This window comes from Neoarius graeffei, chromosome 8, assembly GCF_027579695.1.
Source record: "Neoarius graeffei isolate fNeoGra1 chromosome 8, fNeoGra1.pri, whole genome shotgun sequence".
NCBI lineage: Eukaryota > Metazoa > Chordata > Actinopteri > Siluriformes > Ariidae > Neoarius > Neoarius graeffei.
Window position 1 is genome coordinate 9,834,094 of NC_083576.1, and position 22,898 is coordinate 9,856,991.

The window sequence follows — 22,898 nt, forward strand, 5'->3', positions numbered from 1 at the left end:
TCCCGCCTCTTTGGTGGAAAACAACAACATTTATACAGTTTTCAGAATTTAAATAGACTTTTATAGAATTGATCAAGCTAATGGTGGATTTGGTAGGGACCTGGATGTTGATCTGTTAGCCTGATTAAATAAAACAGTTTCTATAACTGATTTATAACTTAAACCATCCTGTATTACAAAATTATAAGATTGTTCTGGAAATTTCCAGTAATTTGACACCTTCGGTCTCATTAGTCTGCTGCCCACATTAATCAGATTATTGTGTGAGTTCCGCCGCCGCCACAAAAACCACATCGCCAGGTCTCGCCTCATCTCCATAGCAAACTGCACTGGTGTTTCTGCACCTTGAGCCAGCGCTGAGAGAAGTTGCAGAATTCAGCTGGCTATAAACAATCTAAATAAATATTTATAAAAATGTAGAAAAAGTTTATTAATATGACGAAATAAATATGTGCAAATTATTAAGCCTGAATTAAGAGTTTGGTAATACAGCGGCCGTATCCCAAATGACTGCCTACTGAAGCTCGAGTGCACTATATAGAGTTTAAAAATCCATTACTTCCTAGTAACATGTAGTGCACTTATATAGAAATTAGAGAGACATTTAGGAGTCAACCCTCGTTACCAGGCTACACGTTTTCATTTCGGTTCAGAAACAAAAACACACACGAGACCTCACACTTTAACACTAACCAGATAATTAAACAAACAAACAAACAAAAAAAGAAATCATTAAACATGAAGAGTGCGCTTTTTTTGTTTACGTATTACATAGATGTGCTTATTACGTGTCAATTTGCGCATGCGGGACACTTTTGGGTCGTTTTCCGTTCATATTGGAGATCGCATACAAGTCTCATATAATTGGTAAGGCCTAACAAAAAAATCGGATTTCACAACAAATCGGATATGGGTCGTTTCAGGTTGCAGTCTGAACGTAGTGTAAGATTAAAACGGAGTCTATAATGTTAGCAAGAAACCGGAAAAGCAGAAACTCTTGTGTCGACCTACGGTTTGAGAAATCTCCGACACTGGAGACTCCTTCCATCAGTCTCCTTTTAGGAAGCTACACCATATCAGTAGGGCTGTAACAATATGCGTATCGAAATTGAAATCGCGATACGCAGAGCCACGATCCGTATCGCGATACAAGAAGGCAGAATCGCGGTACACCCTTTCAAACTTCTCCTCAGCCCAAAAACAGAGGCGCTTCCAAACTTCAATTTATGAATACTTTACTTTTTATTTAAATTACATTTTAAACTTACTTAAATTACTTTTATTTTTTTATATCTATTAGTAAGTCGTTTTTTTGCCGACCTGCGACAATCTTCTGCGAGTCACGCAACGTCCACACTCGCCACTGGCAGAGCATTCATTTCTTTTAAGCGGTCGCCATTCTGGTTGCGACGCGGGGAGCGAATCTGTAAACAAGCAGCTCATTGGCTGGCTAGGTGTGCCACAAGCCAATCACAATCACTTGACCAGAAAGGCATGCAGTGTTGCCAGATTGGGCGGGTTTAGGTGCTTTTTGGCTGGTTTTGAACATATTTTGGGGTGGAAAACGTTAGCAATATCTGGCAACACTGAAGGCATGTCTGCTTGGGCGGAAGCCTTCTGCGGCAGTTACATTTTGACACGCGAGCAATGTTTCACCATAAAAATTCCGTAATTTCCATCTGTTTTCCGCGATCACAGAAAATCATTGGCCCTATGAGAGTGAGACAGTGAGAGAGCCCCCCCCCCCCCCCCCCCCCCCAAAAAAAAAAAAAAAATCTTAACGGATTTACACGATTTGGAAAAATGACTTTTTCAGAACCGAAAAAAACAGAGCTTCCGGCTCAACAGTATAATTTTGAGAACTAAAACAATCTTTGGATATACATTTGTTCATTTTTGCATACATATTACTCATTCTCTGCAGTGGTCTGAATTATTTGTTACTAAATAGTTAATGTAAGTAAGTAAATGTTAATAAGTCAAATTTACTACTTTAAAAAAACATTTTAAAAAAAATCGTGGGCGTATCGAATCATGGGTCAAAAATCGCGATACGAATCGAATCGTGAGTTGGGTGTATCGTTACAGCCCTACATATCAGATATTACGTGCCTTGTCGTCTGCCAGAGAAGTTGTTGCAAATGAGCTGTTAGGATAGAAACGGCAGTGTATTAGAGCGTGTGAGTTGAATTACATCCAGAACGACGCTAAAAAGTCAGAGCTTCTGTGATAGAGAATTAATCAACAACTTCTGACCAATATGTGACCAACAACAGATATCTATTGATCACAAATAACTGCCTTTTAGTTTGTGTATGGTGAGACATGATTTAAGTCTCTCTTTTTTTTTTTCTCTCTCTCGAATACATCAGAGATGCTACGAGCACAAGCAATACAGAAACGGACTCAAGTTCTGCAAGCAGATCCTGTCCAACCCCAAATTTGCCGAGCATGGCGGTAAGGTTGATGTAAACATTGCTGTGTGAGTTATTATTGTTTAAGCCTGATTTTGAGTTGTATGCCGAGTTAAATCACTGTCTTTGTGCTTGTCTGGTTGTCAGAGACGCTGGCGATGAAAGGACTGACCCTGAACTGTCTGGGAAGGAAAGAAGAGGCGTACGAGCTGGTCAGACGAGGCCTCCGCAACGACCTGAAGAGTCACGTCTGTATCCTTCACGAAGCCAGGGCGTGATCTGGTTTTATTAATAGTTTAATTATTGAAGTAACACGGTTTTAAAATTAGAATTACTGTAAAACCAAAAACGGCACATTGAAGATTTACTTTGATGAGGTCGTGTGTGTATGCTGTGTGGTTTCCTGTCCTTGACTCCGCCCCCACAGGCTGGCATGTGTACGGTTTGCTGCAGCGCTCTGATAAGAAATATGACGAAGCTATTAAGTGTTACAGAAACGCTCTGAAATGGGACAAAGATAACCTGCAAATCCTCCGAGACCTCTCGCTGCTGCAGATCCAGATGAGGGACCTTGAGGGATACAGGGTGAGGCAGAGAGAGAGAGGATGAACGCGTGTTTGTTTGTTTTTTTTTAAGAGAACCGTATTGTGATGATATGGTGTATTAAAGCTAATTTCTCTCTCTGCGTTTCTTATAGGAGACCAGGTATCATTTGCTGCAGTTGCGGCCGGCTCAGAGAGCATCGTGGATCGGTTACGCCATCGCCTATCACCTGCTGCAGGACTACGAGATGGCCGCCAAAATCGTGGAGGAGTTTCGGAAAACCCAGCAGGTACGCTGTGTAAATGTACATGCGTCACATGCATTAATACGACTGATTTTTCCTCCAAGGACTAGTTTTTTTTTTTTTTTTTTTTCCCCTTCAAATTTGCACCAATAAATCAAAACCAAGAGAAAACGCACAAAACAAAGTTTTGCTTCTCGTTTGCATCGAGTTAAACTCTGTTCAGCGTTCTCGCTTCACTTTGCATCGCAACACATCCTGCGGCTGTAAGTCAACAGCTGTTATTAAAAATGAATGACTTCAGGATGCCGTGTCGCATCTTTTCTCTGCAAACACTGATGTCACATCGAGAAAGTTTCATCTTTCTAGTCAGAATTTTCTGTTAAAGTGCATGTAATGCTTTAAAATGAATATACATCATTATTAATGACCAAAATGAATTAATAAAGCAGGGGAGAAGATAATACAAGTTATTTTTTTCGCGGTCCGGTTTACATCAAATCGTGCGCTCTGATTGGCTCGCGAGCGGTCCGGTATCCTACGATACGGACCCCGGTTACAGACCTTTGGCGACTCGCTCGTTCGCAACAGCAGCAAACAAAGTAGCAATTTTTGTCAACATTTATTTTCACATTTCTCAGGAGAATAGCATTAATTTTACAGCATGGATCGCGATAACGACAGCGTTCACAGCGAAAGCGAGTTTTACTACCCTGAGGAAGAAGAAATAAAAGAAAACATTTCGGAAGAAAGCTAAAAACCTGTAACTGTTGCTAACGCCGAGCAAAAACATGGCTGAATCCTGAATGACTCAATTTTCTATAAATAGGGGACTACATAGGCGGCAAAATGTATTTATTTTTTTTTTTTTCCTGCCATGGAAGTGCACTTGTATACCGAGGAGGAAGCCATTTACGCTACGTTCACACTGCAAGGCTTAATGCTCAATTCCGATTTTTTTGTGAAATCCGATTTTTTTGTGAGGTCATTCACATTAACAAATATATGCGACTTGTATGTGATCCTCAATATGAACGAAAAGCGACCTAAAAGTGTTCCGCATGCGCATTGCAGGATACGACGACGTCACACGCAGTGAGCATGGCCAGTGTTTACGGAAGTAAAACTGCCCGGTTGCGGTATGACCCATCCAATCTAGCTTGAATAGCTGCATCCCCCCAAATGGAAATCAGCTCACTAACCTCTGCGTCCTTCCATTGAGAAGATTCAGAACCTTCACAGCCCGAAGCGTCCCTCGCATTGATGTTATGCGCAGGGGCGCAGATACGTTTTTTGAACTGGGGGGGACAAAGCTGCCAGCAAACCAACCCCAACCCCGATATGCCTGTCAAACTTGTTGTTAGCAACCAAGCTCGAGCTCGCAACCTGTGCAGTCTGCGCAGCTCAACCAACCGAATATCAGTCTTTGTTTTATGCGAGTTGTTGCAACTATGTATACACTGCCGTGCACCTCAATAAACCGAATGGTAATTAGTCTTTTGATTTTTCCGTGAGGTTTGCCTTATGCAAAGAAAGACAGCATAGACGTTTTTTCCTCCCTATAAGTGGGGGGGGGACCGAACGAAGTGAATTTAAATCTGGGTGGGACGAATCCCACCCTCTATCTGCGCCCGTGATTATGCGCCATGTTGTTGTAACTTTTTTTGAGAGACCCGCCGCCTACTTCAGCGCAGAATAGTGACGTTTGTGGCTTGTTGATGACGTGTAAGTCGGATGAATGCGACCTGGCGGTTCAGACTGAAGTCGCATATGAAAAGATCGGATAGGAATCGGAATTAGGACCACATATCCAAACGGCCTGGGTCGGATTTGAAAAAATCGGATCTGTGTCGTTCATATTGTCAATAAAAGATCGGATACAGGTCACATATGGGCGAAAAGATCGGATTTGAGTCACTTCAGCCTGCAGTGTGAACGTAGCCTTACATTACAGCCGTGAATGAGGATTCAAAATGGCGGCTTGGCTCGGTTTCCCCTTTCGGGCGCTCTCGTTTTCTGTTAGAATTTGGTAAAGAAAAAAAACATATATATATAAAATATATAATTTACCAGATTAAGGTCAGTCCATATCGTAAAATACCTTGGCCTTAAATACTGACCTCGGCCCAGAGGCCTTGGTCAGTATTTTCAAGACCTCCCAGCTGGTAAATAATATTTATTTTTTTCGCAGTCCAATTTCCATCAAATCCTGCGCTCTGATTGGTTGGCGAGCGGGTCCGTATCCTGTGATACAGACCCCGGTCATGGACCTCTGGCGATTCGCTCGTTCACAACAACAAACATGGTAGCATTTTTTTTTTTTTTTTGTCGACATTTTTTTTTTTATACGATTTATTTATAAGATTATCAAAAATCTTATAAATTTTTGCCAGCATTTCTCAGGAGAATAGCATTAATTTTACAGCATGGATAGCGATAACGACAGTGTTCACAGCGAAAGCAAGTTTTACTCCCCTGAGGAAGAAGAAATAAAAGAAAACATTTCAGGAGAAAGCTAAAAACCTCTAACTGTTGCTCATGCCGAGCAAAAACATGGCTGAATCCTGAATGACTCAATTTTGTATAAATAGGGGACTACATAGGCGGCAAAATGTAGTTTTTTTCCTGCCATGGAAGTGCACTTGTATACCGAGGAGGAAGCCATTTGCATTACAGCCGTGATTGAGGATTCAAAATGGCGGCTCGGCTCGGTTTTCCCTTTCGGGCGCTCTCGTTTTCTGTTAGAATTTGGTAAAGAAAAAAATAAATATATTATTTACCAGCTTAACGTCGGTCCGTATGGTGAAATACCGTGACCTTGGCCCAGAGGGCTTCGGTCAGTACTTTCAAGACCTCGGTCACGGTATTTCACGATAAAACTGTCAATAAATCGTGGCTTCCGTATCCTGGAAAAAGGCAGCCTTGCCTCAGGGCTAATCTCACATGCCGTCACGCATGGAACCGCGGTTATCGGGGTCATTTCAGTTCATCTGACTCCGTGCTTGTTTACTCGCTGAAATTGGATATCATTGTTGGAATCTTACAAAAATAATGATATGAAAGCGCCGAGTTGTGTTTGGATGTTTAAATCCGTATACAACAAGACATTCAGTTCACGAATTTCCGAGAAACGACACTAAGGCCAAGAAAAAATAATTGTTTGTTTCCGGTTACCCGACCGACCGTTTAAAAAATGCCCCGACCCTAGACTTTTTTGTTAGATGTTTAAAAAAAAAATGTATTTTCGCCGACCAACAATAAATTTTGAAAAAAAAAAATCTGCATTACGATTTGCATAATATTGTCGATCTGACAAGTGACTAATTCTAAAACACATATATCGGACAAGAAACACTCATTGATTTCTCACGGCCTCAATCTGACGTCATGACCTCTTTCCGGGAAACTCCGGCTTGTGTTGTACACAACGCTCGGCATCATGGCGGCCAACGAAGTGTTCTCGATTACCGTGATCGGTTGCGACCACACGGAAGATTGTAAGACAATAAGTTCCTTTTATAAGTTTTCAACTGTAAAAGAACTCTACGAACATCATCATCCTCTGCTGGACGAGTCATGCAAACAGTATACACACAGCGCCCAGGCTAACGGCGGTATCGATATCAGCCGCACCTCTGTTTTTAGCAAGTTTGCCCAATGTTAAATTCTAAGGCCAAATTTGACTTTCTTACATTCTACAGCCATCATGGTTTTAAATAGGTTGTTTGCAGTACCAGACAGTTTGCTAGAACTCAGTTTTGTGATGTCACAAACTTGTACAATTTGATGTACAAAAAAGTACAATTTGATTCTGACACTGATTGATCATTTTGTATAATAGCAGGTCCAAAAGTCTAAAGATGTTTTTGATTGTTCTTTGTATTCATATTAAACATACAAGTTCACAACATAGTGTTCCTAATAAAGTTAAGGTTCAACATTTGTAGTTGTTATGTTTATAGTTCCTTTAAGCGTCCGAGCACTCTATATCGTGAGCTCCGAATCCTGTATTCCACAAGCTTCACTGGTTTTCTTAGGCCTGGTTCTGGATGGTTGAGTCACAGAATGACACTTCCCCACTATGTGCCACTGTTTGTCCCACACCTAAAATTTATTAAAAAAAACCAAACCTACCTACCCGGTATTTTGGCCGAATCCCATTTCACCCCTTGGACCTACCCCTTGGCCCTTCCCCTCCATTTTGCGCGTTCACGTGAAGGGGTAGGGGTATCCCAATCCCAGTTAACGCGGAGGGGTAGGGGAAGGGGTAGGGCTTCTGTACCCCTCCAAACGGAGATTTTCCTGGAGCAGACTCCGAACGAAGGGGTTTGAGTGATTTCCCACAATGCCATGCGGATTTCAGCGAGATTTCATGCGGATTTCAGAAAGATGGCGGTTCCCGCGGCGAAAGATTGTCATAAATGTATTTTCTCCATTATTTACGTGTTTTAAGTTGTTATCCAGAGGAAACACGCCGCTTGATTCGCTTTCGAGCTGAGAATGAGCAGCGATTTCTGAAATCCAAGCTGCTGCTAAAAAGCTTTGGGAGTGAGTATTGTTTTCGGTTGCTTTACTGCGTACGTTTTGTTCTGTTATTCTCGCTTTTATTGTTTACATGAGTGTTCTGACACCTCATTCTGTCGGATGTGGTGCACGAAGCGCCAAAGATATCCCATTCAGTGGTGTTAGTTAACAAATCACACCCTGCCAGCAGAGATCTCTGGTTCTGGCTCTGACTGTAGCGGCTGGTCGCAGCCAATGACGCATTTGGTCGCGTTTTGCTAACATAAACGCTGACGGAGGTACGCGATGACGTATGCGATCATTGAAGGGCTATCCCAATACGTAAGGGTTGAATTTCAAGCCCTATCCCTTGTAGCTCAGTTTCAAGGGGAAGGGCCAAGGGGAAGGCGGAGGGGAAGGGGTAGGGGTAGAAATTAGAATTGGGATTGGGCCTTTGTGTGATTTAAAAAAAAAAATAAAATAAAAAGACCTACCTACCCTATTTTTTTTCAAGATGTAATAGGAAACAAACAATTATTTTTTCTTGGCCTAATCTAAAGTGACAGTGGGTGAGGTTTGTGCAAACGAAGCAGGCAGATTTCATGTCGATTTTCTACTAGTAATAAATCTGATTCATCAAGTGTTCATCACCACCAGAACGTCCACGTGGGAATTATTGGAGCGAAAAAGAAGCCCGTTGATTTAATAAATGACATTTGGACAGTTTGTCAAGTTCCCCTATTATCACACACGCATGCACACAGAGTGCACCAGACGCAGGACTATGAGCAACGTTTACACTCTCGCGACATCCGATCTTATCATATCTGATGCATTTTAACAGGAAGAAAAATGTGCATGTGCAATCATTATTTATTAACTGAAACGTGTTAATGCGCTCAGATTGCAATACTGCAAGACTCGATTTGTTTTTAGTTTTGTTCAGGAAAACATGATGAAAGGTAACCACCACGTTCTGCACATCTCTATCGATCTCTATCGCTCCATCTCATGCGCGCTACAGAGGAAGACTGTCATGAACTGACATCTGTTTCTCATCTTGGGGGCTCGAAAAGATCACCATTTACACCGTAATATCCCTGATAATCTTCTGCCCCTTCATCCGACATATAAAAATCACTATCAGAATTCTCTCCAAAACGTGATTCCATATCGAGACTGCTCGAACCACTGCTGCTCACATGAACAAAATTGATAGCTGGACGCCCCGCTTCGGGATCTTCAGGTTCAGTCTCGGCAGATTCCGTGAAAATCTGATGATCTTATTGATTTTCCATCAATTTTTGGCCTTTTGGATCAGCTATGGTTCGAAAACACATGGTCAGTGATGAGTAGAGTGCTATAGATGCACAATGGTGTAACATAGGGAAGAAAAAAAAATTCAGGTTTTGATTTTATGTACTGAAATAACTATTAGGCACAGTTTTTACAATATCTATATAAATTAGTTGTTTTTACCCATTTTAACCTTGAAATCAGCATTTTAATGATTACCCATAATGCATTGTTTATCGTGCTAAAACAAGCAAAAACGTCATAAGACAGTGGAAATACTAGCTTTACTACCTTCACGTGGCGTCTTTCTCGATCGCACGTGCCTAGAAGCGTACCTTCTAGAACATTCCTGGGTGGTCACGGACTGTCACGTAGCCTAGTTCGATTGTGAAACTCGCTAGGATGGAGTATTTTCGCAAGTTTAGTGGCAAACTTTTGCGCCGCAATTTCTCTATTCTCGAAATTTGTAACCTGAAACCCAACAAGAAATGTTTCATAATGTTTGGGGTTTTGAAAAATGCTTCTAGCAAATTTATTTCGCTGTATTTTTCCGTGAAACTTGGCATAAATCATCCTTAAGTGATGAGCGTGATGTTGTTATTTTGGTATGGGTCACGGAGTTAGTTGGAAGCGGGAGAAATGAGAGTTTCTCAACTACAGCAGCACTTCTCACCATAGATGGCTGGTGTGTTTCACAGCGTTTGGGATTTACTAAATCGACTAAATCTCTAGATCTACTGAAGCTACGAGGATATAAATCACCAGGATTTCTAATTTACTGGGTGAGAAGTATTATATATTTTTTTGAAAGGTTTATTCGCGCTACAAGTCCATAAAAGTTGGAATTGTTCGTGAAGGGGTTAGTTAGAGTTTGGTAGCGTGACGCACACAACAAGCAAAAGAAAAAAACAAATTTTCTTCCGAATTTCCTTGCTTTATCAAAATTATTTTTTTATACATTAAAAGACTGTGTTTATAATATTTAAGCGATTTTTTTTTTTTTTTAATTTTATTTATTTATTTATTTTTTAATTATATAGAACGGGGCTTTTCAAAGTGTGGGGCGCGCCCCCCCTGGGGGGCGCCAGAGTTCTTCAGGGGGGGTGCAACGTGAGAGACAAAATGGATCGATTTTTAGTATCTAAAGCTGCAGTGAGTGAGGAGACAAAGTCTGGGCCAAGCAAAAAAACAGAGCCTCCAGGATGTTGCGATTTGCAACTTGAGCGCAAATTCAACCAATCCCCGCGAATTCAGGGCGGTGTTGCAATTATATCCAATCACCGCAATGTTCCCGCAAATTTGACCAATCATTGGCGTCGTCTTGAGGTGACGTCGACAAACTACCTTCCGCCTTACTTCTGTGTGTTCAAGAGAAGCAGCATGCGCGCAGTGTTGCCAGATTGGGAAGTTTCAAGTGCAGTTTGGCGGGTTTTGAACATATTTTGGACTGGAAAACGTCAGCAGTATCTGGCAACACTGAAAGTGTGTTATGTTTACAGTGAAGGACTGTGTGCACTTTATTTTTTTTTACTTAATACAAGAAATTAATGGATGCCAACATTTTTGCCAAAATGGTATTTTATTTTCCATTGTTCAGGCAGCTTCAGCATCATACTGTGAGATTCTGTTCAAATTGCTTTTTTCTTCTATGAAGCCTGAGCCATTTATTTAATTAGTTTATAATTATTGTTTAATTTAGTCTTCAGGAGAGACTGCCTGCACACAGTACTAGTATTAATAGTTTTTTTTCTTACATGAAAGCTGAGGCATTTATATTATATTTTAAGGTAACTTCATGTTGTGCTGTGAGGTTCTCTGCACTTTAACTTTAGAACCAACAGGTGCATTTGGATAAGTAATAGGGGTGGGTATTGGCAAAGAAGTCACGATTCAATTCGAATCACGATTCACATGCTATGATGCGATACTATCACGATGCATCACGATTCTTGAATTATTGCGATGCATTGCGATATATTCAACATACTTCAGTGAAAATGTAAAAAAAAAAAAGCATAATTACCAGTGGCTGTGTACGATCTGGATAGTGTCTCCAATTGATGCATAACTCAGAGCAACTCAGTTCATAACTGAATTTATTGAAACGACTTTGGAGGTAGTTGCCATTAAAATGAATATTACTGTTTCCATACTTAACAAGTGGACACACTAATGACAAAAATTGCATAGGATTTATAAAACTAAAAATAATAAAAGAAAACTAATAGCAGCAGTTTTCAATTTCTTTGCAGCACCTGCAGTATGGGAGGACAAGGCAATAATAAATATCAAAATATATATACTATATTACTCAGTGCATTAAATTATCATCATCATTATATTATTTGGTACATTACTTTACATTATATTTAAATGCCTTATGCATTTATAGTTTGTGGAGCATCCTCAAATTAGGAAACAATACACTCACTAAGCATATTTCTTTTAGCATGTTGTAGTACCGCAGCAGTTATGTCAGACTCGGTGAGTGTGCAGATGTCCTCCTCAGATTTACGTATTTCTGCAGACAGGAGTGCAGCGTGGATGGCAGGCTGTTGCTCTAAAAAGCGCTCAAGCATGTCGTGCGCGCTGTTCCAGCGAGATTTGTAAACAGAGTCGCAGTCGCATATGATGTCTATGCAGAATGTCTAGGTTGCAGTAGCCCGCTGCTGGAAATGCCACTGGCATGAAGGCAGCGGGCGTCAAAAACTCCACGGCGACATCTACAGGACTGGAAGTTGTATTCTACTTGTTTTTAGCTGATGTTCGCCAACCATTCATACAATTTTATTTATTCATTTTTTAAAATTAATAATCGATATTTGGCGTCAAGAATCGATGCAGTATATCATGAAAGTTAGTATTGCGATGCATTGTCATGACGATTATTTTGCACACCCCTAATAAGTAAAGCCTATTTTTCTGCATTTTTGTAGTCCTGGTAATCTTTTATATTGGTAAAGTTGTTTATAGGACCATTTCTCTGTTTTTTTAATCAATAGTTTTTCAGTAATAACTTAATATTTAACATATCACTCAATTTTAATCACAAAAAGAGAAAATCGCAACAATTTCTCGCAACTTTCACTTCCTCCCGCAATGTAATCGCAACAAAAACCTAAAAAACACCGCAACTTTCATCGCAATTTTTTTTGGAAAACCCCCGCAACATCAGACATTTTAGCCGCAACAATCACAAAAAAGGCCCGCGGAATCCTGGGGGGACTGGAAAAAGAAGGAAGTATGACCACGATTATTTAAAGTTTGGATTTTCATGGACTGGATCTGAAGATGCTCCACTGCCACAGTGTGTTGTCTGCCAAGAGGTGCTAGCTAACGATGCTATGAGATGTTTAAAATGTGTAAAACAAGATGTTTTAAAAAGCACAGATGTTTAAAATGTGAAAAAGAAAAAAATAATGTGTACAACAACCATTTTTTTAAAATACGAATGGAACATTAAGTATAGCAACAACAAAAATTGTAAGGGGGGGGCGCGGTTGTTTATTTGCTCTCCGAGGGGGGGCTCACTCTCCCACACTTTGAAAACCCCTGATATAGAACATTTGATCAAAACTTTCAAAACAGCATTCAGAGTGATTTTTCACGGGTGTAAATGTTACGCGTGACGTCCATAATTACGTTAAATTTTAAGAACTAAAATTCTGTTAAAAATTCTAGATTTGTGCTATCATTCTGGGGTTTTGCTGAATAATACTTTAGGGAGTTCTCTTACAATGCTGAAAATTCAATGAGTTTTGATGAAATTCTAGAAAAGTTATTTACATTTTAACACGCCTGATAGCGATTGTGCTCACACAGCGTGCTACTCATAAATCAACATAATGATTGTTGCTTCGTACAAGGAAAAAAATGGGGTTTAGAGGCCTTACAGACATTTAAAATAAATACATATTCGTTTGTATGTGCGGAGGTTGCATACCTGCCAACCTGCACGCATCTTGCGTAGCCGCTACGAATTTTTACCTCATCGTACGACTGTACGTTTTCACATTAAAAAGTACGCATATCGTCCGAACTCGCATTTCAGTCAAGTTCTCGCTGAAGTTGATACCGCTGATCTGTGAGAAAACTCAAAGCTAGAATGGAACGCTTTGCCCAATCCCCCCGCCCCTCTTCACCCCCTCGCCTTCCTCCTTCGCGTCCTGACTTGAGTGCAGCGGTGCAGCCAGGTGGCTAGAGCGAGTCGGGGATAGACACGTCGGTTAGAGACGTCGTTTTTATATTTGCAACAGAAACGGTTGTGTTTCACGTGTACTCGAGCTTCCTAGCCGTTATTTTGTGCATTTACAACACCACCAGTACAGGCTAGTTCTTCGTTTAACTTCGAAGCCGTCACTCGAGGTTGCATATTCGATGCGGTAACCAACGAAACCTGATTACAATTCCTCTCGCGCTCTCATTGAATCACTATGATAAGTACCACTTTATTGATGTGCTCAACAAAACGTAGCGTGTTGTAAGGGCAGTCGGTAACTTCTGTCAATGGTAGCCTAGAATGTTTGCAGATGATGTGAAGTCGAAAATTGGTCATCCGTCTTATGAAAAAAACCTGCGTGGTACTGCAGTATCAAATGCTTTTTTATACAGTATTACTGCAGTAAATGCAATATTTCGAATGCAAATGCAATAGTTTGCACATGAAAAAGGCATACTACAAAATACTGCAGTGTACTGTATAATGCAATATTTTTACTGTATAATGCACTATACTTCCAACATGTTAAAAAATGCAAAAGTCTAAACCTATGGAGCACTTGCATGTGACGTCACAGCCGATCCAGATTGTGACAGACGCCATCTTGTCGGTCAAACGCCATATTTCCTACTTCTACTTCTGGTTCTACTTCTACCTTTTCTTCTGGAAAACCCTACTATATACAGTTCTACTACAACGGCTGCGGCTACAAGCTCTCCCTACCTGTGCACGGTTTTTATGGTTTTTGTGTGTATTTTTGCGTGTTGTTCGTCTGTACCGGACTTCAATATCCACTACAACCATATGGACTTACTGGACGTTGGTTTCCAGCAGAAAATGACAGTTTGTAGCGATTTCCATCGCATGCACAACCTTCCGGACGAGATAGCGAGACCAGCGGGGTCTCCGTGGATTGTTATCGGAAGCAAAGCGAAGGAGGCGGCGCCGGGAGCGGAAGCAAAAGCGAGGCTGCAGGCAGAGCCGGCCTGTTGACTAAGCTCAGAAAACAGCCACTCAAACCTCCACTGCCAAGCCTCTACCTCTCCAACGCCAGATCCATGTAAACAACATGGACGATTTGGAATTACAGCTGGAATTACCTTATTCTATTCTATTCTATTCTATAATCGGCTGGTCAGTGCAGTACTAGTAATACTTAAGTGACTTACCCATCTAATGAGGATTGTTATTTTCTTGTTTACAAGATGCCACATCTGAGTCGCTGACAAATCCTGAATTTCTGTAAAGATAACTGTCCAGAGATTTATAAGCACGCAGTGCTTCACCACTGAACAGCGAGGGAAAGTTAATGAGGTAATTATACACGTCTGGGTATTCCGCTGGCAGTTCAACATCCACTGACACGGTCATGAAAACTCCGTCCGGTAAGCCATAAGGGTCACTAATCTGTAGATCGTTTATTTTAGACATATATCTAATTATCTGTTCATTCGAAAAATGAGCTGTGTAGTCCGTCGGTTGAAATTGATCCATTCTGTACACGAGTGCAGCCGTATTCAGCGGTGTTTTTTACCGACAAGATGGCGTCTGTGTACTTTCCGGTCACGTGACTGCAAGATCTCTATTGCATGGGAAATTTGTGCATACCATGTTTTGTGTTGAAAGTGCCTTTTTTTACATACTGTATTAATTTAATGTGTTGTTATTTATTTTGAAAGAGTGGCTCTGGTTTAATTTCATTTCATTTGCACATGTATTTAATGTTCGTTGTGCTTTTCAAAACGGAAGGAAGTTCCCAAGAGCCACCAATAACAGTTTCCCAAAGTCTGTCAATAGGAATGTTTTACAAAACTGGACTATGTTCTAGGGATGGCGAAAACTAAAAAAAATCTTGACCGACCACCGAGCCTCATTAGCCGGTTAAAGTCGGTTAACCTATGAGTTTAAACAGGGATGCAAACGGCACGCCTTTTTCACGGCTCGTGCAGATCCGATTTTTTTTTTTTAGGGGGGGCATTGGAGTGTCTGAATAATTTCATCAGAGTAAATTCTGTATTAAAATTACTACATAAGCAAATGCTGTTACAGTCCATGAAAAAGCCGTGAAAAAGTCGGCATCTGCGCCTTTAGTTTGCGTGGAGAGATATGATCTGCAATAACATGCATTGTTGGCTACAGACCGAAACATACTTTCAGAATGCGCTGGCCAAGGCGGGACTAAACTCCATGTGCCTTCTAATAATAATTAAAAAAAAAAACAGAATAGTAATTTGTAAGCTAAAAAGCCTGTGTCTACACTTTTTTTTTTTCTTTCGCCGAGTGGCAGCGGGAGGGCGGGACATGACTGAATGGGTGTTTCTGATTTGTCAGCTGTCTTTAACTGGGGCGGGAGGGCAGGGCATGACTGAATGGGTGTTTCTGATTTGTCAGCTGTCGTCCTTACACCACATGGCACGCCCCAAGCGTTTACAACACAGAATTCCAGGTTCTCCGCTCCAAAATCGGCAGCTTCAAAACGATTGATTTTTTTTTTTTTCACCGACAACCAAAAAAAAAATTTAACCGGTTGACGTTGATTCGGTCAACCAACGGTCAAACGGTCATCGGTTAACATCCCTACTATGTTCCCAAGGTCAATCAATAAAACTGGATTGAAAGTGTGTTTTTGGTCTGCTGGTTGTGGTCTGTGGGGGCGCATGCGCGCCGGGTTGGGGTGAGGTTGACGCGAGGGGGGGGGGGGTACTCATGAAATTGTAAAATGGTACTCATAAAATTTTTTTCAAGGTTGGCAGGTATGAGGTTGTATTTTTTTTTATGTTTTTGTTCTTTTTTTTTTTTTCTATTACAGACGTCTCCAGATAAAGTAGACTATGAATACAGCGAGCTGCTCCTGTATCAGAATCAAGTGCTGCGAGAGGCGGGACTTTTCAAAGAGGCTCTCGAGCACCTGATCAGCTACGAGAAACAGATCTGCGACAAACTGGCTGTCGAGGAAACTAAAGGTGGGTTTAACCGCTTTACCTCTGACTGATACAAAACGCTGACACTGCAGACTCCTTCCATAAATGTTGAATAAACAGAAAACGTCCCAGAATCAACCATTATGCGGTTTGTTTTTTTTTAATATTGTGGAGCGAATTAGTTGTTGCTAAAGAAACAGTAATGTTTTAAAGGAGAACTGAAGGCAATTTTTTTATCATCAAAATTCTATTTCTCATTTTATTAAATATCGGAATGCATTTTTGATCGCTATTTTGTCGCTGCTGTAGCAAGTTATGAGTGTTTGAAATATGCTGTAATGTATCAGTCCATATGTCAGAGCGACAGCCGTAAACGAGATTCGTCGAGACCTGTGCGAGACATCGTAGGACGGAAGTGAAACGTATAGCGGAAATCAAAGTGACCGACATCTGCCGACGTTGTCAAAAGACGTGCGCCCTCTTTTGAATGCTGATGTAATCAAGCCGGAAGTTTTCCCCGTGTCCGAAATCGCTCCCTACTCACTATATAGTGTGGACGCCATTTTGTAGTGCTGTCTGAAACCTTAGTGAGGATTCTATGGGAAATGCGCTCAGTATAATATATATTTATTATTTTGAAAACCCACCAGCCGCCTGATCTGGCACGTTTTAATTGTGCGACAGTAATGACATAAATACCAGCGCGACAGATTAATCCTTATCCTGTCGTCTTTCCAACTCTTCTCTACTCCACGTTGGTTCGAAGTCGTATGGAATAATCTCCATGTCACGTCCGCGAGGGAGGCGGGTGTATGTGCAGAAGCATACAGTGCAGAATATATATATATATATATATATATATATATATATATATATATATATATATATATATATATATACACACACAGTGAGACGATACATACACAGGCAAACAATCCAAAACGAGAATACAGGCAAAAGGGTCAGCCGAGGCGCAAACAGGACATCAAAGGCTAAGCGAGGACAAGAACGAGAAACAGGAAATCAAGACAGTGGGTAGAAAGGCTCGGTAATCCGTACGTGCGTATCGTGATGATGATGCCCTTTATTGTCACTAGTCACATGTACCAGCGAAATTAGCCGTCAACCTGTCCGTACATATACAACATACAATTGACATAGGGTAGACAGGACAGGAAGACAGGGATGAAGATAAAAAGGAAACACAACATGAGGAGATATAAGGAAAAAAAAAGAACACCCCCCACTATGCTCCTGTCAGGAGTACAGTGTGGGAACATTTAAAAAAACCTTTGCACATAAGCACACAACAACACAAGTACACTTTAAACACGGGACTTAAGGGGGGGAATCAGGGGGAGGGGGGAGGTAATCCAGCGCAAGCAAGCAAGCAGCCGTCCGCTCCTGCAGCCATGAAGGTGCTGGTCACGCACCCGCTTGTCACACTGGGGGTATAAATGGCGACCACGGAGAGTTAGAGAAGGAATGTGAGGAATGAGAGCGTCTCCCGGCAGTGACCTTCAGGGGGAAATGTTGCCTCAGCAACGGCCTGAACCGAGGCCGGTGCTGTCTCAGGGCGCCGAATGTCGATAAGATATGAATTGTTTGGTCTTTCCAGACGCAGTCTTTGCACGTCCACACCGCTCGTCCATATCTGTCCATTCCGTCCATTCTATTCAAATTGATCTCCGAAAAACGTATTCCTTGCAAAGCTGAAAGCTGCTCCGAGATAACAACCATTTTGTGGTTAAAGTTCTGAATGTCCACAGTCTGAGTGCCAACAGCTTTGCCCACCACTCCAATCATATCGGGCAGCTTTGTGGGGCTTTGAACAGCTGTCACCGTTGTCTGATTTCCTCGATACACCAGGGCAATGCCTAATCCAATCAGCAAAAGTCCTGTAATCATGGTTCCGAATAGGTAGATATCTTCAATGTCCTCCACAGAAAGAATCGCCAGGCACACGACCTGCCACTGCTCCGGCAGGACAGACGGGTTCCCCCAAACCCAAACTTCTCATCGAGAAAACTGTGTCAATTTCGTTAGGAGACCAATTTATCAATTCCATGCTTTTTTTTTTAGTTTAGAAAGTAATGCAGGGAGCGTCTCTTCAAAAAGTACAGCAGACGAGACAAGACACAGAAGCACAAGCAGGGAAAAAAAGGAGGGAGAGGGAGAGCAGAAAATGCGACCGCCTTCCGTGGAAGCACGGAGAGAAAAAAAAAACTTTGCGATGCAAATGCATCAGCACAGTCCTTAAATAGGCAAACACAGGTGCGCCTTGTTCACGGCGTGTCTTCAGGTGCACGCGCCGCAGCGCACAGGACTGACACTCCGTCACTGATGAAGCTGGCAAATCTCGAAATTAATCTAAATTGGAACGATCTGGCCGCTGTGTAAACAGTTTTCAAAATGGCGGCGCCGACACGTCACGTTTGAAGTCTCGTGAAGATCACGCCGATAAGCGACGCCTGCCGTGGACCAAACGAACTCCATTCAACGTGGCTGAAAACCGAAAAGGCTGATAAGTGTAATATAATACGCCAATACGAGTCACGATATAAGGTTAATAAAGCCGAATTGAATAACAGGTTAATTAAGAAATAAAGCAAGTTTAAAAGTGACTTCAGTTCCCCTTTAACGTAAACCTGTGATTTGACCGACAGCTGCGCTACTCTCGGAACTGCTGTTTAATTAATTATTATTTTAAAAGCCGGCGCCTGCTGACGAATCAGAATTGAACATTTAACAATGCTGTGAGTATATAATTTCATAAATATATACGGTAATGTAGGAGAGTTGTTGCTGAAGTTGGATCGCGCCAGTGAAGCCACGGAGGTTTATCGTCATCTGCAGGAGAGGAACCCTGAGAACTGGAGCTACTACCAGGGACTGGAGAGAGCACTGAAGCCAGGTACACACACACACACACACACACACACACACACACACACTCTGGTTACATTAGTCTCCTCGCTGTTGAGGCCTGACTGTGTGTGTGTTTAGGGAGTGTGGAGGAGAGGCAGCGGATCTACGAGGACGTCTGGGTGAAGTTCCCGAAAGGTTTAGTGCCCAGGAGGCTGCCACTCAGCTTCCTGACAGGTGAGTTTTTCGTATTCAGAGTTTCTCTCTCCGTCTCTCTCTTTGCTGAATCTGTGCTCATAAGGCTTTCAACAAGGTGATTATTTTTTTGACGAGATAACAACATTTTCAATAGTTTAAATGAACTGTAGCTATTTTTCAGGGCGTGGATCTTCTGGCATGGTACGTATAATATGCACCTTGATATGTGTACTACACCACGATCTGGTATTGTGTAGGTTGATTACAAGAATAAACAAACAAACAAAAAACCCATCCATGCAGCCGACACTGGGACTGACTGGCACTGAGGCCACGCCTCCTTCACTAGTACCCCTTTTCGACCAACAGGGAACGGTTCCTATTCTTGTTAGCGCTCTAAATTTTCAACCAAAAACAAATTGGTTCGGAACCTGACTAGTTAGCCTGGGAAATCCCATGCTGCTTTGCACAATCGTTCCGATCTGAAAAGACAGCATGGAAACTATGGTCTAAAGGCTCGCCTGAGTTAGGGAGCCAATCAGAGAGTGGGGAGGGGTGGAAAGACGGTGACGCGTACTACTCGACAAACGGAAGCTTGTAGTTTATTTGGGACTGTTTACAGATCACATTTAACATGGCGGCGAGCGAGACGAACCAAACTTTCGATCAAGCTTTAGACACCGTTCTGAATAGTTTAGAGCGAAAGTTTGTTTTAAAACGGCAGTAATCATTCGGTGCCATTGTTTTCCTATTTTTGTTTTGCCTTCTCTTTTCTTCTCTTCTTCGTCGCTCTAACTACGTCACCGGGTACAACTGCCATGATTGGCCATACGCCAAATGATAGACATTCGCAACGTCCAATAAACGGCCGTTGACAATCGTAAACCACACCTCCCCTACGAGAAATTCAATAGGCGGATTCCAGACCATATTTCACTTGTGATATGGTCTGGTGTTAACCAGACTATGAATAGTTGGTTCCCCGCCAGAACCAAAAAATAGATGACTTGCAAAAGTACGTGATCAAAATGCGCTACGTCATGAGCGTCCGCCATGACGGTGGATATCCAAAGCGACCAGGACGGCAGCTGCTGAAAGCGTGTCTGTAAACAGTGATGGATTTTCTCAGTATTACTACGATTTGAACGATCGAGCGAAGATCCGATACAAAGAGAAGATAGATATGTGTGGTTTTGACCCATATATTATTTAAAAAGGTCAGATCTTTCTGAAGACGCTTCGACCGGCCATCGAGTACCCAGATATCACGTTCCGTCTGGTTTGGTCGACTTCGTGGGTCGACAAATCTCAAATAAAGGCTTCTAAAGTCCATGGAAGCTGATAACTTGTTTGTCTCTGGATTGGTAAATAAATAGTTTATTAATTAAACCAGTCGATGATAAAGCAGTTGTACTTGCAAGGGTAAGTTAAGCCCGGCGAACACGGGCGATTTTCCATCGCTTGGTCGCGCAACTTTTTGACGCAAGCGAAAAATCGCTTCGCGTGCGGATATTTGCGATGCCGATTTTTATTTTTCGTTGCTTGCGACAGATCAAACATGCTTGATATTCTGCGACAACAAATTCGCCAGTCACTGACTTGTTGCAGAGATATCGCCGCACATAAGTGTCTTTGCTATAAGGAAGCGATCACCTCCAAAGGCGAAGCCAATCCCCGCTAGCGAAGTAGTCATGTGATTTCCACATGACTTGCATCGCCCACTGGTCACAGATAACGTGCACACGAGAAGGGAAACTCGCGTCCAAAAATCGCAATACGCCTGCGACGGAAAATCGCGCCGGGCTTTAGGGCTTGTTTTGCGTTTTGATGTGTTAACAGACGAAGTATGACAAGTCTCAAGCTTTATGGCTCACAAATCATGTTTCAATTTATTTCAGGTTGACCACTCTAAAATTCTAACATGATTTTATAATTGTAAAACTATAACCACGACAAGAGAGCGCTCATTTTCTAGCAAGATTCTGTCAGTACGAAATAAAATCCTTCCATGATCTTATCGAGAAAAAATGATCACTGCAGACACAAGCTGTTTTGGTTTTAGCCTCGGTTAGCTCAGCTCAGCCCTGCCGATGTTGTCCAGCCGTGCTCGTCTCCTCTCTCACCCTCCTTTCGAATCACGGGTGGAATTCGAAAAAATCGGAACGTGCCACGGTCACGAGCAGTGGTTACGTTAGACTTTTTCATTGTCCGTCATTTTGACGGACAGGGTCGTAAAAATTCCATCATTGTCCATTATTATCTGTCATTTTATTTTAGCTTTTAAATGACAATGTATATAGGCTATAAATGCTATATATTGTGTTTTCATGGACTCATTTTCATTTAAAAATTAATTCACAGAACAAGCTTGTATTATTTAATCATTTACTTATGTATTTATGATGCAAAAAGATGAACAGAGATTCTGACGTTCGGTCACTTGTGAACCCATTTTCCCTCCGCTAAAAACATTGCGGCTGTTGTGCCTTAACGGGCATATGAACAATGTTATTTTACAACGTAGCGAGACAATTGCAGTTAAAATATGAACAGTCCACTACAACGATTTAAGTGACAATCTAATCTGACCTGTTTGCGTGAGCTCAAACCTTCCTTCCGGCCCGCATGGATTTAAATTGGGAGCTCGCTTGTGCATAATCAAAGTCGTCAACGGAGACTGCTGCCGAGGCAATCGTCATTAAATTTTGCGTCTTTGCCTCGGACAGACGACTTCTCATTGACGTTTTAATTTTATTCTGAAGGCTGAACCCGCGCTCTGCTGCGACACTGGAGACTGGAATAACCAGCGCCACTTCAGCCAAAGTTCTGAAGTCGGGAAACATTTCTCCCAGGGAAGTGATCAGAAGCCGGCAAGAGCCTCTGAAAGTTGGATTTCCCGACCCTGCTAGTACTCTCTTCATAGGGAGGAAATCCTGCAGCATGCGGTCTTTCTGCACCAGTGGTGCAGCTGCACCCCGTGTCTCGGCTCGGCGGAGCCTGGAACCTGACACGGAAGGTCTTAAATAAAACGAAGTTATGTTTAAATGTTAGTTTGTCTACCCGTGCTCTCATTAAAATGATAGTTTAGCAGATATTCGAGCAGTGATGTTCCTAAGCTTGCTGGGGAAGAATACAATAAATCGACATTTGTTTCATTTTAAAAACAAGAAAACAACTAGCCTAAATGAGCGCTATTGTACAGGCAGGGAAACGACACAAACAACCCAATGCATCTCTTTTTTTAATAGCAAAAATGACGTGTCTTCTGCAGAGAAGGGAAACATTAATCCATCTCACTGTGCTAGTGGTAGAAAAGTCGTAGCGCGGTCAGGAGCGCGATGGGCGGAACAGCCTTGCGCAGTGGCTGCAGTGTATACATGAGCAGCCTATGCACCGAACATCAAGACTCGCCGCAACGTCGGCTCAGATTGAAAGTGACGGCAGTGAAGACTATGTATACTGTATGTAAGAAAACTCTGCCACAACTTGCCAATCATTTCAATTGTGTGTTTCATTATGTTTTATTATTAGGCTATTATCGTTATTGGTAATGGTAACGGTAAACATCCGTCAAAATGACCGACGGCCTTCAGATTTTTCCGTCATAGCTAAAAAAAATCCATCAATGACGGACAATTGTCGGTTAACGCGACCTATGGTCACGAGTACCGTTGTGACCACAAAGATATGGCAGCGCT

At 41.9% G+C, this 22,898-nt stretch overlaps 1 protein-coding gene across 2 annotated transcripts in view; it reads left to right on the forward strand.

The window, feature by feature from the left end:
• The window catches only part of naa15a (N-alpha-acetyltransferase 15, NatA auxiliary subunit a), a 54,906-nt gene that overhangs the window by 7,293 nt on the left and 24,715 nt on the right, over positions 1–22,898 (forward strand). For both annotated transcript variants that reach the window (XM_060927267.1, XM_060927269.1), the window contains exons 2-8: positions 2,373–2,457; positions 2,562–2,666; positions 2,842–2,999; positions 3,112–3,246; positions 16,026–16,179; positions 18,932–19,051; positions 19,144–19,239. In XM_060927267.1, coding sequence (XP_060783250.1) covers positions 2,373–2,457; positions 2,562–2,666; positions 2,842–2,999; positions 3,112–3,246; positions 16,026–16,179; positions 18,932–19,051; positions 19,144–19,239 — 853 coding nt within the window. The remainder of the gene's footprint in view (positions 1–2,372; positions 2,458–2,561; positions 2,667–2,841; positions 3,000–3,111; positions 3,247–16,025; positions 16,180–18,931; positions 19,052–19,143; positions 19,240–22,898) is intronic.